This window comes from Sciurus carolinensis, chromosome 9 (genome assembly GCF_902686445.1).
Source record: "Sciurus carolinensis chromosome 9, mSciCar1.2, whole genome shotgun sequence".
In the NCBI taxonomy this organism is placed as follows: Eukaryota; Metazoa; Chordata; class Mammalia; order Rodentia; family Sciuridae; genus Sciurus; species Sciurus carolinensis.
This window is the reverse complement of record NC_062221.1, coordinates 67,745,130-67,757,790: the sequence shown is the minus strand read 5'-3', so window position 1 is coordinate 67,757,790 and position 12,661 is coordinate 67,745,130. Positions and strand designations below refer to the sequence as shown.

Genomic DNA, 12,661 nt, shown 5'->3' with positions numbered 1-12,661 from the left:
TACTTGATATGACTGATTCTTTTTAAACTTGCTAAGGCTCTTTCTATGCCTTAACATGTGATCTATTCTGGAGAATGCCCTTGGGAGGAATGTGTATTCTAATGCTGGTGAATGGAATGCTCTGTATATCTCTTAGTACCATTTGGCCTAATGTGCTGTTCAAGTCCAATGTTTCCTCATTAATTTTCTGTCTGGGTGATCAGTCCATTGTCCAAAGTGTAATATTAAAGTTTCCTATTATTGTTGTATTGCAATCTATCTCTTCTTTTAGAAAGTTAATATTTGTTTTGCATATTAAGGTGCTTTGAAGTTGGTACTGATAGATTTACAACTGCCATTATCCTCTTGATGAAGTGACCACTTTGTTATTATATAATGTCCCTATTTGCCTCTTTATACCATTTTTTACTTAAAGTCTAATTGGTTTAAGTATAGCTACCCTTGTTCTCACAAGAATTTTAATGCTGGTATAAATTGTTATGGAAGTAGCTTTTGTTGAGGAAAAAAGTTATTCAGATATTGATGATGATTATTATTACTCAGAGCCTTTTTTATTTTTTATTTTGAGACAGGGTCTTGTTAAGTTGCCCAGGCTGGACTTGAATTTATGATCCTTCCACCTCAGTGTCCCAAGTCATTGGGATTGCAGGTATGTGCCACCACACCCAGCAAAAAGAGCTACTGAGTAGAAAACAAATTTGCTTATTGGGTTTTATCTGTATTTGAGTTACAGATGTCTAGGGATAGAAAATAGCCAAGAACACTGAAAAAGTTAAAAAGGCAGAGAGTTGTGGGTAGTAAAAGAAAGGGGAAGGAAGAATAGTTTTCTGCCAATTAAAAAAGGGGAAATCCTATGATAATTAATTTTATTTGTCAACTTGGTTGGGCCACCGTGCCCAGAAATTTAGTCAAGCACTGGTCTGGATACTATTGTAAGGTGTTTTATTGGATGAGATTAATATTAACATCAGTGACCCCTGAGTTAAAAGCAGACTATCCTCCATAATGTGGGTAGGCCTCAAGCAATCAGTTGAAAGCTTAAACAGAACCAAGACTGACCTGTAAGCAAGAAATAATTCTGTCTTTGGATTTAAACTGTCACTCTTCTCTGAGTCTCCAGCCTGCTTGCCTACCCCAACAGATTTGGATACACCAAGCTTCCACAGTATTGTGAGCCAATTCCTTAAAAGAACATCTCTCTATTTCTCTATCTCTATTTCTCTCTCTCTCTCCCCCCACAAACCTATCCCCACACCTCCCCCTGTCTGTCTTTCTCTGCAGACCCTTGACTAATACAGAAATAGTATAATGATCTTAAGACGTATCATAACAGAGGCAGCACTGCTTTAAAACAGTGTGTAGGATGGGAATCATGAATGTCAATGCCAAATTTCCACTTTATCATATTTCTGCTGGCTTATAGCTTTATAGCACTGTCTTTATACACCTTATTCTATGTCAGGCTTTGAAAGTTAATTATAAGTTCTTAAACAGTAATGATTAATAAAGAAAGGATTATAATGAAGGAAGATGGTTCATGAGACATGAAGAAGTTCAGTAATACTCACAACAACACGAGGTGTTACTAGGAGATACACAGTGTGATGAACTATCTTATTATCCCGAACGTTCCATGATCTTTCCACTTTTCGAACTACTTTATCACTCCACTGATATAATCCAAGACTGCAATTACAGAATAAAAGACAGTCATTTCTGCAAATTTACTACCACTTTAAATATAAAAGTATTAATGAATATCAATATGAAATTAAAATATTTCCCCTGTTCTTGCTGATGGGCAGAATCAGAGCCTTTGAGACAGGAAGTCCCTGTGTTTCTCTTTTGCTAGCAAAGCAATAAAACACTTTTCCTTTTTCAAAAAAAAAAAAAGAAAAAGAAAAGAAAATATTTGAGAACTTACATCATACCATAGCCATGAAAGGGATTTTCTAATTTAATCTTTTGAACAATGGCTTGTAAGCACTATTTTGTAGATAAAGAGATGTCACCCACTTGCATGTATGCATGCATGCATGACAAAAGAAGTAAAAAGATACACAGTAGGAGAAATATTTGCAACATACATGAAAAAGGATTAATATTTCTAGTTTATAAAGAACTCATACAAAATAATTAGAAAAACAAAACTAACCCAAAAGATTGGACAAAGAAAACAAAAGGTAACAACCAAAGATATAAAACCTCACTGGTAGTCCTGAAAACACAATGACCTAACATCTTTTATTCATCAGATAGGACTAAAAAATGACCTATAATATTCAATTATTGGTAGCAAGCATTCATGCCATCATCATGCACTTGGCCACATCTTCAAAAACGTAATATGGGGCGGGAAGTAGCTCAGTTGTAGAGTGCTTGCCTAGTATATGTGAGTCCCTGGGTTCTATTCTCAGAATACAAACAGATAACTAAAAAAGCAATATGGCAGTTTTTGTTAAGATATGAAGTATATGTAGATTTATCAGCAAACCCACTTTGGGAAATCTATCCCATATAAATAGAAGCAATACTATAAAAGTAATATACTTATTTATTATAGGAAATTATGATGGATTTTCATTTTTCCCTCTAAAGTTCTTTTTCCTAGCTTTTATCCTAGATTATTTCTATCACTGTTCCCAGGAATCTCTTTTTAACCAATAAATATGAACATAAATAGGGTATTTTCCCAATATTATTTTATGAAAATTTCAAAAATATAACTGTTAAAAGAACTACATGGTAAACATCTTTATACCATATTTTATCTCCTCAATTCTTCAATTAATAATTTAAAAAATATTTTTGTATCATATATCTGTGCACCTACCTACCCATGGCTTACAGAGTTTATTTTTAAGTCCTCATCTTTTTCCATGGCAAGGCAAGGTTTAAACATAAATAGTGAACAAAGTCAGGCTGAAAATTTAAGTTTATGCCTTATTAATCATTCCAATACCCTCTTCTTCATTCACACGTCCAAGATTAGGATTTTCTCCAAATAAATAGGTTAGATGGATCCAATTGTTTATATGCACAACAGGGGAATTTATTACTCTACTTTCTCCATTTACACTGGAAGAATTCACAAATTATCAGCTTCACATAAGTTCTTGTGGGTATCTCTCCACTCCTTATATTATATCACTATGTAGATAATGCCAATTTTATCATTTATGTTTTTCATAAAGACCAAAATTCTTAGGAAAAATCAGTTTTACCATACTACCAAATAAATTAACACAATCTAGGAAGGAAATCATTTATTTCTACATTAGAATTTTTATTTCTTTACATGTATTCTAAAAATATAATACATTTATTCAATATAAACTATTTTACTAGGTCTTTGTAATTGAAGTTAAATATGCATAAAATAACAAATCATAAATGTAATAATTGATTAACTTTTTAATGTACACCTATACAGCACTACCCTAATAAAGATATGAACAGGGTCAGTACCACTGGAAGGTTTCCTTGTATAATATATAAGCTACCTTTATGGTATTTAACAGATTGCCCCCTAATGTGTAAAAGCATTCATCTTTTATCATTGACCTTTTTTGAATGTCAATGCAAAACAGTTTTGGACTATTTGACTTGTTCAACATTATATCTGTGAAATTAATTCACATTACTGCATATGGTAATAGTTTGTTCTTTTTTGTTTGTTTGTTTGTTTGGTGCTGGGGATTGAACCCAGGGCCTCATATGTACCCACTTTACCTTTGAGCCCAACCAACAGTGTTTCTTTTTTAGTGCTATGTAGTTTTCAGTTATGTGACTATATTGTAATTTATTTACCTATTCTATTGCTGATGCAAGTTTTATATTTTGGGTGGTTTATATGATTTTACTATTAACAATAAAATCGTGATGAATATTTTACACAAGTGTTTTTATGGACAAGTGCTCTTAATATAGACATTTTTTATATAAATGCATGGTTATAGTTCTATGACTGATATTCTCTATAAAATGCTTTTTTTTTTTTTTTTTTTTTAAACCAATGCTGGGATCAAACCCAGAGCCTTGAACCTGCTAGGTAAATGTTATATCCCTGTTCTAAATCCCCAGCCCCACTATAAAATTCTTGACAAACCTTTTCAGTATTTCTCATAATGGCATATTTTAGGCCCTGAACCTCTGGATCACCACTAATCTGCTAAACTAAACAAAATATCAGTTAACATGTAAACACTGCCATGCATAGGCAATGATTGTTAAAAGGGCAAAATATAATCAACCCACATTTTACCACAGCCTGACTGTACTATAAGGTAATGTAAGTCACAATATAGTGAAAAGAGTCCTGGCTCTTTGAATAAGTCGTGAAGCTAAATGATCCAATCTTGTTTTACTATCTACAGTTTCCTTGGGTTAGTGATAAAGATACTGTTATTTAACACCTAACATACTATGATTCTGATTTTTGTCTAAGCATCCTCTAAAAGAAGAAAATAAAAATAGTAAATACCTGTAATTAAAAGGTGGGAGACCATCTGCAAACCTTGAAGTTAGAGGATTTCCATCTTTATCATGGTAGAATGCAAACAGCCCAGCAGAGAAACCCTGTAAGAAAAAGTATGAAATGTCTTAATGTGAAAATATCAAGTCTGATTACAGATAGCATAACATGTCTGCTATCAAAAAAGAATGCTGATATGAATACATAAAATATCAGGCCAATACAGGAACTTCTCATAGGCTGCATCTAGACTATAATTCAGTGGGCCACGTTTATGAATTCCAAATTCTAACTGCTTGAAGAAAACATTTAATGCAAGTTCTTCCAAAATGTGTTACGTATTTTAAAATTACTTTCAGTATAAATACTATGAATAGCAATTACTGTGCTATAATACATCTAGGCACTTACAGCTTTTAAGTCACATACTAAAGAGCATTTGCTGTGTTTTTTAATTCCTCTGTCTGCTTTCTAAAAGTTATTTTGGCCTTCTTCCTTGTTTGAGAACCCATCAATGAAAGCAGTACCCTGAATTGAATAGTCAAGCCTGACACTGGTTAAAATAAAATAGATGAATTTAATTAAAAATTACTGTGAAGATGTATATTTCTACATGATCAAATACACAGAGAAATAAATTATTACTCAGTTAACCATATCCTCTTCTCTAATTCTGAGAAGGTAGTAGTCATTGCTATTTTCTTGCTAAAGGATTTTCCTTTTTTGGGTACCAGTAATTGAACCCAGGGGTACTTAACCACTGAGCCATGTCTCCGGCCCTTTTAAAATATTTTATCTAGAGATGGGGTCTCACTGAGTTGCTCAGTACCTTGCTAAGTTGCTGAGGTTGGCTTTGAACTCAGCCTGCATCAGACTCCTGAGCCACTGGGACTACAAGTGTGCACCACCACGCCTGGCCTAAAGGATTTTCATGGCTATCAGCAGCCCAGGACTCCGTTACAGCTATACACTCTCATAGACCTTTTAGTACTCTTTATTCATAAATCTCAGGATTTTTGTGGTACTGGGTATTGAACCTATAAATTTCAGGATTGTAAGCTATTAATTATAAGCGATTACCTACTTTTCCTTACCAACTTTCTTTGCTGATATAATTCTTTGCTTCTGTGTCAATAAGGTTTGCCAAAATGAGTAGTGCAGTCCAGGTTATACTTTTATCCCTACATGTTTCTTCTTCCTCTCCTCCCCTCCTCTTTTTTTTTTTGGTGAATGTGCTAAGAATCAAACCCAGGGTCTTGCCTGTGTTAGGCAAGGACTATGCTACTGAACTACACATACCCAAGCCTGTTTTTTTTTGTGTGTGTTTTTTTTTTTTTTTTTTTTTTTTGGTACTGGGGACTGAACCTAGCAGTACTTTTCCACTGAGCTACATCCCCAGACTTATTTTTGAAACAGGGTCTAAGTTGCCCAGGTGGCCTTGAACTTGTGATCCCCCTGCCTCAGCTTCCAAAGTAGTTGCGATTACAGGTATGTGCCACCATGCCCAGCAACTTGCTTTGTTAATAAAAGGTAAAACAGACATTTCATTTTAGTGTCTTCTTATGTGAAGAACATGACTATTATCTAGTTATATTAGTTTTACCTTGTTAATTAGTATGTTTGATAATTTAAAGGTCAAACATGATAGCCACAAATTTTATTCTAGCTTACTACATACAGCATGGTGCTACACCGGTTGTATGTATTGTCTTGTTTAACCTTCATTAAATAAAATTCATTGTTGTATGTACCATTATTTACTTCATTTTATAAATGAAACTGAGGCTACCAAAGGCTAACTAATTTGCCCCAAATTCCAAAGATTTTTCATCATACGGCTAAGAAAATTCATACCTACATCTGTGTGATCCATTCTCTCTTAACAAGTGTATTTTGTTCCCCTCCATTTCCTAAACATACTTAAATAGTATCAGAACATTTCCTAGGGTTTTAAGCAACTTCTTTAAATGCCCTAGGCATGTGGTAAAATTAAATTATTTTGGACATATTGGGGAAAAGGAATATAGACGTTCTGAATCAGTTAGTACATACATATTTAGAAAGCCCAAATAGCCCAGAGTAATGGCACACGCCTATAACCCCAGCAACTCAGGAGGCTGAGAAAAGATAGATCACAAATTCAAGGTCAGTCTCAGCAACTTGGTAATAATACCCTGTCTCAAAACAAAAAATAGAAAGGGCTAGGGATATAGCTCAGTGGTAGAGCACCCCTGGGTTCAATCCTTAGTACCACACACAGGCGCACACACACACAAAATAAAAAGAGAAAGAAAGCCCATATTATACCAAGAGGGCTTTTACAAATGAGCTCTCTTAAGAGCTGTATCAGCATATCAATTATTCTAGAGGAAAGGAAATTTTTCTAAATTACTAAATTCTTTTCTAAAGAAGATTGATCATTCTTCCAAAAAGTCATATTTATTGATTAGATCAAATATTTAATTATATTAGATAGCAAAATTCAATCTACCCATTATCCTAATCATTAAAAATTATTTATTAGCATAGAGACCTAATTAATCAGGTTTTACTGAAAAAAAGTAAGAATTCACATTTCTTAAAATTTAAAATGTTTCAAAATAAGGCAGTATAAGCAGAAAATCAAAGCATGAAGGAAAGGACAGTAGGTAACAGCATTTACCAGGGCATGAATAATCTCATGTTTCACTGTGGACAGCATCCCAATAAACTCCTGAGGCTGGGTAGAGATCATATTTGGACACAGGTTAGCATATCCTGCTATTGGCCTGTTAAAATAGACATTGAATTTTTATTATATTCCAGAACAATACTTATTACTATATTTACTAATCTATGCTTCTCTATGAAAAACTGCTCAAGGACAGAAAAAAACTTTGTTTAATATCCAATGTAATTTTATAGATAACTTTCACTGTCTTTTACTCTCAAGACATGTACCCTCTGCTTTCCTATGGCATGACAAAGGAGTATCTATTTCCATAAAGGATATATGGTCAGTTGATTATATGTTGGTACAAATTAAAATATGTAATACCAAAAAAAAAAAAAAAAAAGCTATGAACTGAAAAACTCACATTCTAATACAATTTTATTGCAAAGTCCATATTCGATTTTTAGGATTTCCCTATATTTTCAGGCATAGAGACAACTAGGTAGACAGGAAAACCATATATATAATGGGGCAATAAATGATTCAGGTTGCTGAAAATTGCTGAATCTTTCTTAATTTTCATCTTTCTTTCCTCTTGCCCCCCCAAAATGCCTACATTCACATGCATATTTTTACCTTCCCATTCTCTTTCAAGTTCTACATGTTGTAGAATCTACAGATTTCTACATCTCTCTGTGTGCCTAGAACTGGAGAGTTCAAGACCACTCTAGGACACAGAGCCTAGAGTGATTAAATCACTTCCACCATGTACCTACCTGTCTTTCAAAAGTTGTGGCAAAAAGACAATGCTAAGGAACACGAAGGTTCTTTCTTCTACATTTTTTTCCTAACATTTGCCACAGAAATACCACAAATCTTACCAATTATATTTCCCTCTTTTAAAGAAGATTTACCTTATTTAAATAAAAAAGCAGTATATTTCTTTATACTTAATAGCATCAGACTTAGAAAAAGTATGAAGATAATTTACTTATCAAAGCATTGCCATAGTGACTTCTAAAATATAAAATATGTCACTGCTAGGCTTATAAGCCTTCGAGGACTTCCTTTTTATTTTTGCTTTTTGCACTCTGGGATTGTACCCAGGGATTCTCTACCACCGAGCCACATGCCCAGCCCTTTTTTATTTTTTATTTTTAGACAGGATCTCACTAAGTTGCTGAAACTGGTCTCAACTAGCAATCCTCCTGCCTCAGTCTCCCAAGTCACTGGGATTATAGGCATGTATCACCACGTGTGGCTACTTCAGGGACTTCCCGCAGCACTTACAATAAAACAGTCCTTCTGCCTCTCCAAGCTCTCATCTTGGAGAGATGAGAGAGTCCACTGAAGTGGCCTCTGACAGCAACATGTACACATGCTTTTTCCTAACTAAAGTTTTTTCTCTAACCTCTTTATTTGGGTAAAGTCTATTAATGTTCAGGTCACAGTTTAAATTTCACTTCTTCAAAGAGGCTTTCCTTGCTCAACTAACTAAATATATCTCCACTTTTTATTTTTTTATGTTACAATATCCTGTACAAAGTATTTTTCTACAAAGTATAATATAAATCACATATTTGCAATTATATTTTAAACCAATATCTGTCTCCTTCTGAAACCTGTAAATTCCATGAGGTGGGTGCACATGTCTATTTTGTTCACCTCCTCTGCTGGCAACATAGTAGGCATTCAAACAATCATGGAATGAATTCATGCAATATGCCAGTTTTGAAGGAAGAGTTCTTCAAAAAGATTCAAAAATGAAATACTGAAGATATTGTACTGCTCCTTCTATCAACATCAATACTACTCTCGGAAAAAAACAAAATCATTCCCTAGATGTTAGTAGCTTCACAGTCATGGAACAAAGAACATTTATTCTTTTAGCTACTCATTCATATCAAATGTGAACCGAACTTTAAGGTGCTGTAAATAAATGAAGCTATAAATAAACATAACAATGACACTGAAACACACTTCTTCTCACCTATGGAATTCTCATTTGTGGACTCCTATGTTGAATTCTCTCAGCAGAAGACAATGAGACACTTTAGGTACTTTCTACATTATGAGATGCTGAAATGAGATTAACTAACCTAGACTCAACCCAGGATTTCATATCCTTCTCACTTTTCCAGAGATATCTCTCTTATTTGAATATATAAAGTTCATCTGAATGGGTCTTTTAGAAAAGTAATAAAAACTCATTGAAAAAGGTATATATTAACATAATTTAGGAATCTATAAAGAAAAAAGTAAATATTACCTGTTGTATACTACTAAATTCCAAAACAATATCACGTGCATCCATTTTATGATGATCAGTCATCCTGGTGTGCCCAGGACTTAGGGTTCCTTGAATGCGAGACTTTCATTGTTAAAATTATATTTCTGACTTTTTTCTTAACACGGTCAAGTATATACATAGATTTTTAAACAAATATACACTCATATTAAGTACTCTGCTTTGCAATGTTCTTTTTTTTTTATATGCAGTTGATTCTTACTATTCACAGAGGTTATACTCTATACAGTTGCTGCAAACACTGAATTAGCAAATATAAAACCATTGCTGCTGGAGGAAAAATAAGAGATCAATAAGGGCAGTTCCTGAGAATTGGGGGAAGAGGGCTGCAAGAACTGGGGCACTGGAGGGTACAGAAGGAAAACATACTTTTCACCATGTACCCCTTTGCAATGTTCTTTTGACATGAAATAGTATGTTCAAAAAAAGATTTTGTATTTGATACATATAGCTTAGTTAAAATAAAAATCATGATTTTACAGCACTATTACTGTGAAAGTATATTTCTTAAAGATATCCACTTTAAGAAAATATCTAATTTTATCAAGTAACTTATTCATTTAATACTTCAACTAGCAAATTTCATTGATATTAAGACACCATTAATTAATTATAAGAGATAAATTTAAAAGCAGCTTCTCAGAGGAAAAAAAGAACACTAGGATACACATAATATTCAAAAACAATACTTTTCTACAGCAATACACTCAAGAGTTGATGCTTAGCTTTCTCAACATTCAGTCTAAAGACTTGAGTCGATTTCACCAATCAATAATTACATCTTAGCATACTAAGAGATTGCTTTTCATAATGCATACTGTTTATTTTCACTTCCTTAAGCACCTTCAAGATTGGCAGTACAAGCTGGACACAGTGTCGCACACCTATAATTCCAGTGACTTGGGAGGCTGAGATAGGAGGATTACTAGTTCTAAACCAGCCTGGGCAACTCAACAAGGCCCAGGAAAACCCTGTCTCAAAATAAAAAATTAAAAGGGCTAGGAATGTAGCTCAGTGGTAAAGTGCCTCTGGGTTTAATTCCTAGTACCAATAAATAAATAAATAAATAAATAAATAAATAAAGATTGACAATATGATTCTGAAGCATATACCAGCATTTTCTTTGTATTGTCTACATGATTCAATCAACCAAGTTTCCTATATTTCCTTTAAGTAAATTACATCAGTAGAAGAGAAATAGCTCCTTATGTTGGAGTCTTTTGATCAATAGGTGAATGTTTTACACCTCAGCATAGTCCTTACATGCACATGAACTAGTCATAGAACCCTCTCTTAAATTTGAGAATGTCCATACCATCAATTCTGAGACATGTGTCAGTTTCCTACTGCTTTGAACTGATTTGCTTGGTGTAAGACAGGCAATCTTACATATATATATATATATACACACATATACATACACACACTAACTTTTCATTTCAAGGTTAGGCTGCTTTACCATGAAATTTTTTGAAATCATTTGTAAAAAAAAAAAAAAGAAGTTTCTGAATTTTTAAGTGATGATTGAGCTAAGTGCAGCATATGAAATAAATGATATAACAAATTATTTTCAATTAACAACTGAATTGTTTCTTTACAGACGTATTCACCTTGAAAGAAAATTCACTTTTTCTTTGGAGTTTATGGGCAAAAAAGATAGGATCAGAATGAAAGAGGAAAGGCAGAAGAAAAAGTCAAAGGAAATTTTTTACTTTTCTTTCATTCTGACCAGAAAACTTCTATTACCATATGAATAACAGTCTTATCATAGGGACTATGGATTAAGAGTCCTATCAGAGGGACACCCTTCCAAACCCAGGCAGCATGTTATTTCTTACTAGTAGAGGCAATTTGTCAAATATAAGATTCCTATAATGGTAACAATAAAAATAAGGTTTAAGAGTTCCCTTATTAGATCTTATAAAACAAATCTCAAAGGAACCTTTACCTGTCCATTTTTGCTTCCTGCTGACAGTAGGCTGCATAAGAGATGATGTTTTCATGGCGGCATCTCTCAGTGGCCAGAGCACCAACATAAAGGACAAAGTCTGCATCCTGGACACCCTCTTGGTCCAGCATACCCACTGCTCCACAAGGCCACTTACCCCCTCGGCAAACCCTGCATTGCTGCACCCGTGAGGGTGAAGAGCAAAATCAGAACAGAGATGTGGTTAGCTGAAGTGACAAATTTAGAGTGAATCCAATATATATCTAAATATGGTATTATTAACTTTTATTTATTACCCCTAAACTTTAACAAGCAGTGGCACATGCCTGTAGTCCCAGCACTTTCGAGACTCAGGCAGGAGGACTGCTTGAGCTGAGTTTGAGGTCAGACTGGGATACATAGTGAGAAACCCATCGCAAATAGAACAAAAAACAATAACAAAACAAAACCTAAAAAAAACCCTATCTCTAACTTTAAATTTGGCTAAAATTTCTACTTTATGAAATTATCATAAATCTATAAACTCAACGAAAACAAATAATTCTATTTATAAATATGGTCAAAAAACAAGGATGCAGAAAAGATGGAAACTGAAAAGGTTTTAAAACCCTAAAACTTAGTGAAGGAACTTCCATATGCCTTTTTTTTGGTGGTGACAGAAACTGAACCCAGGTTCTCACCATGCTAAGTGTTCTACCACTGAGTAATGTCCTCTATGTACTTTTTGCAACTTTCTTTGAATCTATAGTTATTTCAAAATTAATTAATAAAAAACTTTTAGTTAATGGAAATACATTTCCTATTGTAAAGAAATCCATGTAGCTTGTTAAAAAATTAGATCATACAAAACCATACAAAGAAAAAGTTAGTCATTTGTAATTATTACCCTTGTTTCTAGTTTTCTTTTTTTGCCCCTCTCAGCAGTAACATGACTTGTTTCTAGTATTTTCTAGGCAAATCTTACTATGACTTTTCAAATTACAATTAGAAAAAAAATCAGTAAATTTTTTTTAGGTGAAGCTATGCTTGCACAAAGAAGAAAGAAACAAAAACAAAAACAAAAGAACCAGACACTCCCATTTCACTTAGTAGAAAGTATAAGCTGTTTACTCTTGCTTCTATAACATATCTTTATAATTTTAAAATTCAATTATTTTAACCTATTAATAGTTGGTATTACAAAAAAGTTACAATTTTAAGCATTCTTTCTCATGATTGTCTATTTAATTAAAAAAAATCAGAACTTTCAAAAAGTAGGAAGTAGAACTTTGGAAGAGC

At 33.5% G+C, this 12,661-nt stretch overlaps 1 protein-coding gene across 2 annotated transcripts in view; it reads right to left on the bottom strand.

Moving 5' to 3' along the window:
* Positions 1–12,661, bottom strand: part of Lmln (leishmanolysin like peptidase) — a 101,762-nt gene that overhangs the window by 73,435 nt on the left and 15,666 nt on the right. For both annotated transcript variants that reach the window (XM_047564847.1, XM_047564846.1), the window contains exons 6-9: positions 11,384–11,562; positions 7,137–7,242; positions 4,484–4,578; positions 1,569–1,686 (exon numbers count right to left, since the gene is read on the bottom strand). In XM_047564847.1, coding sequence (XP_047420803.1) covers positions 1,569–1,686; positions 4,484–4,578; positions 7,137–7,242; positions 11,384–11,562 — 498 coding nt within the window. The remainder of the gene's footprint in view (positions 1–1,568; positions 1,687–4,483; positions 4,579–7,136; positions 7,243–11,383; positions 11,563–12,661) is intronic.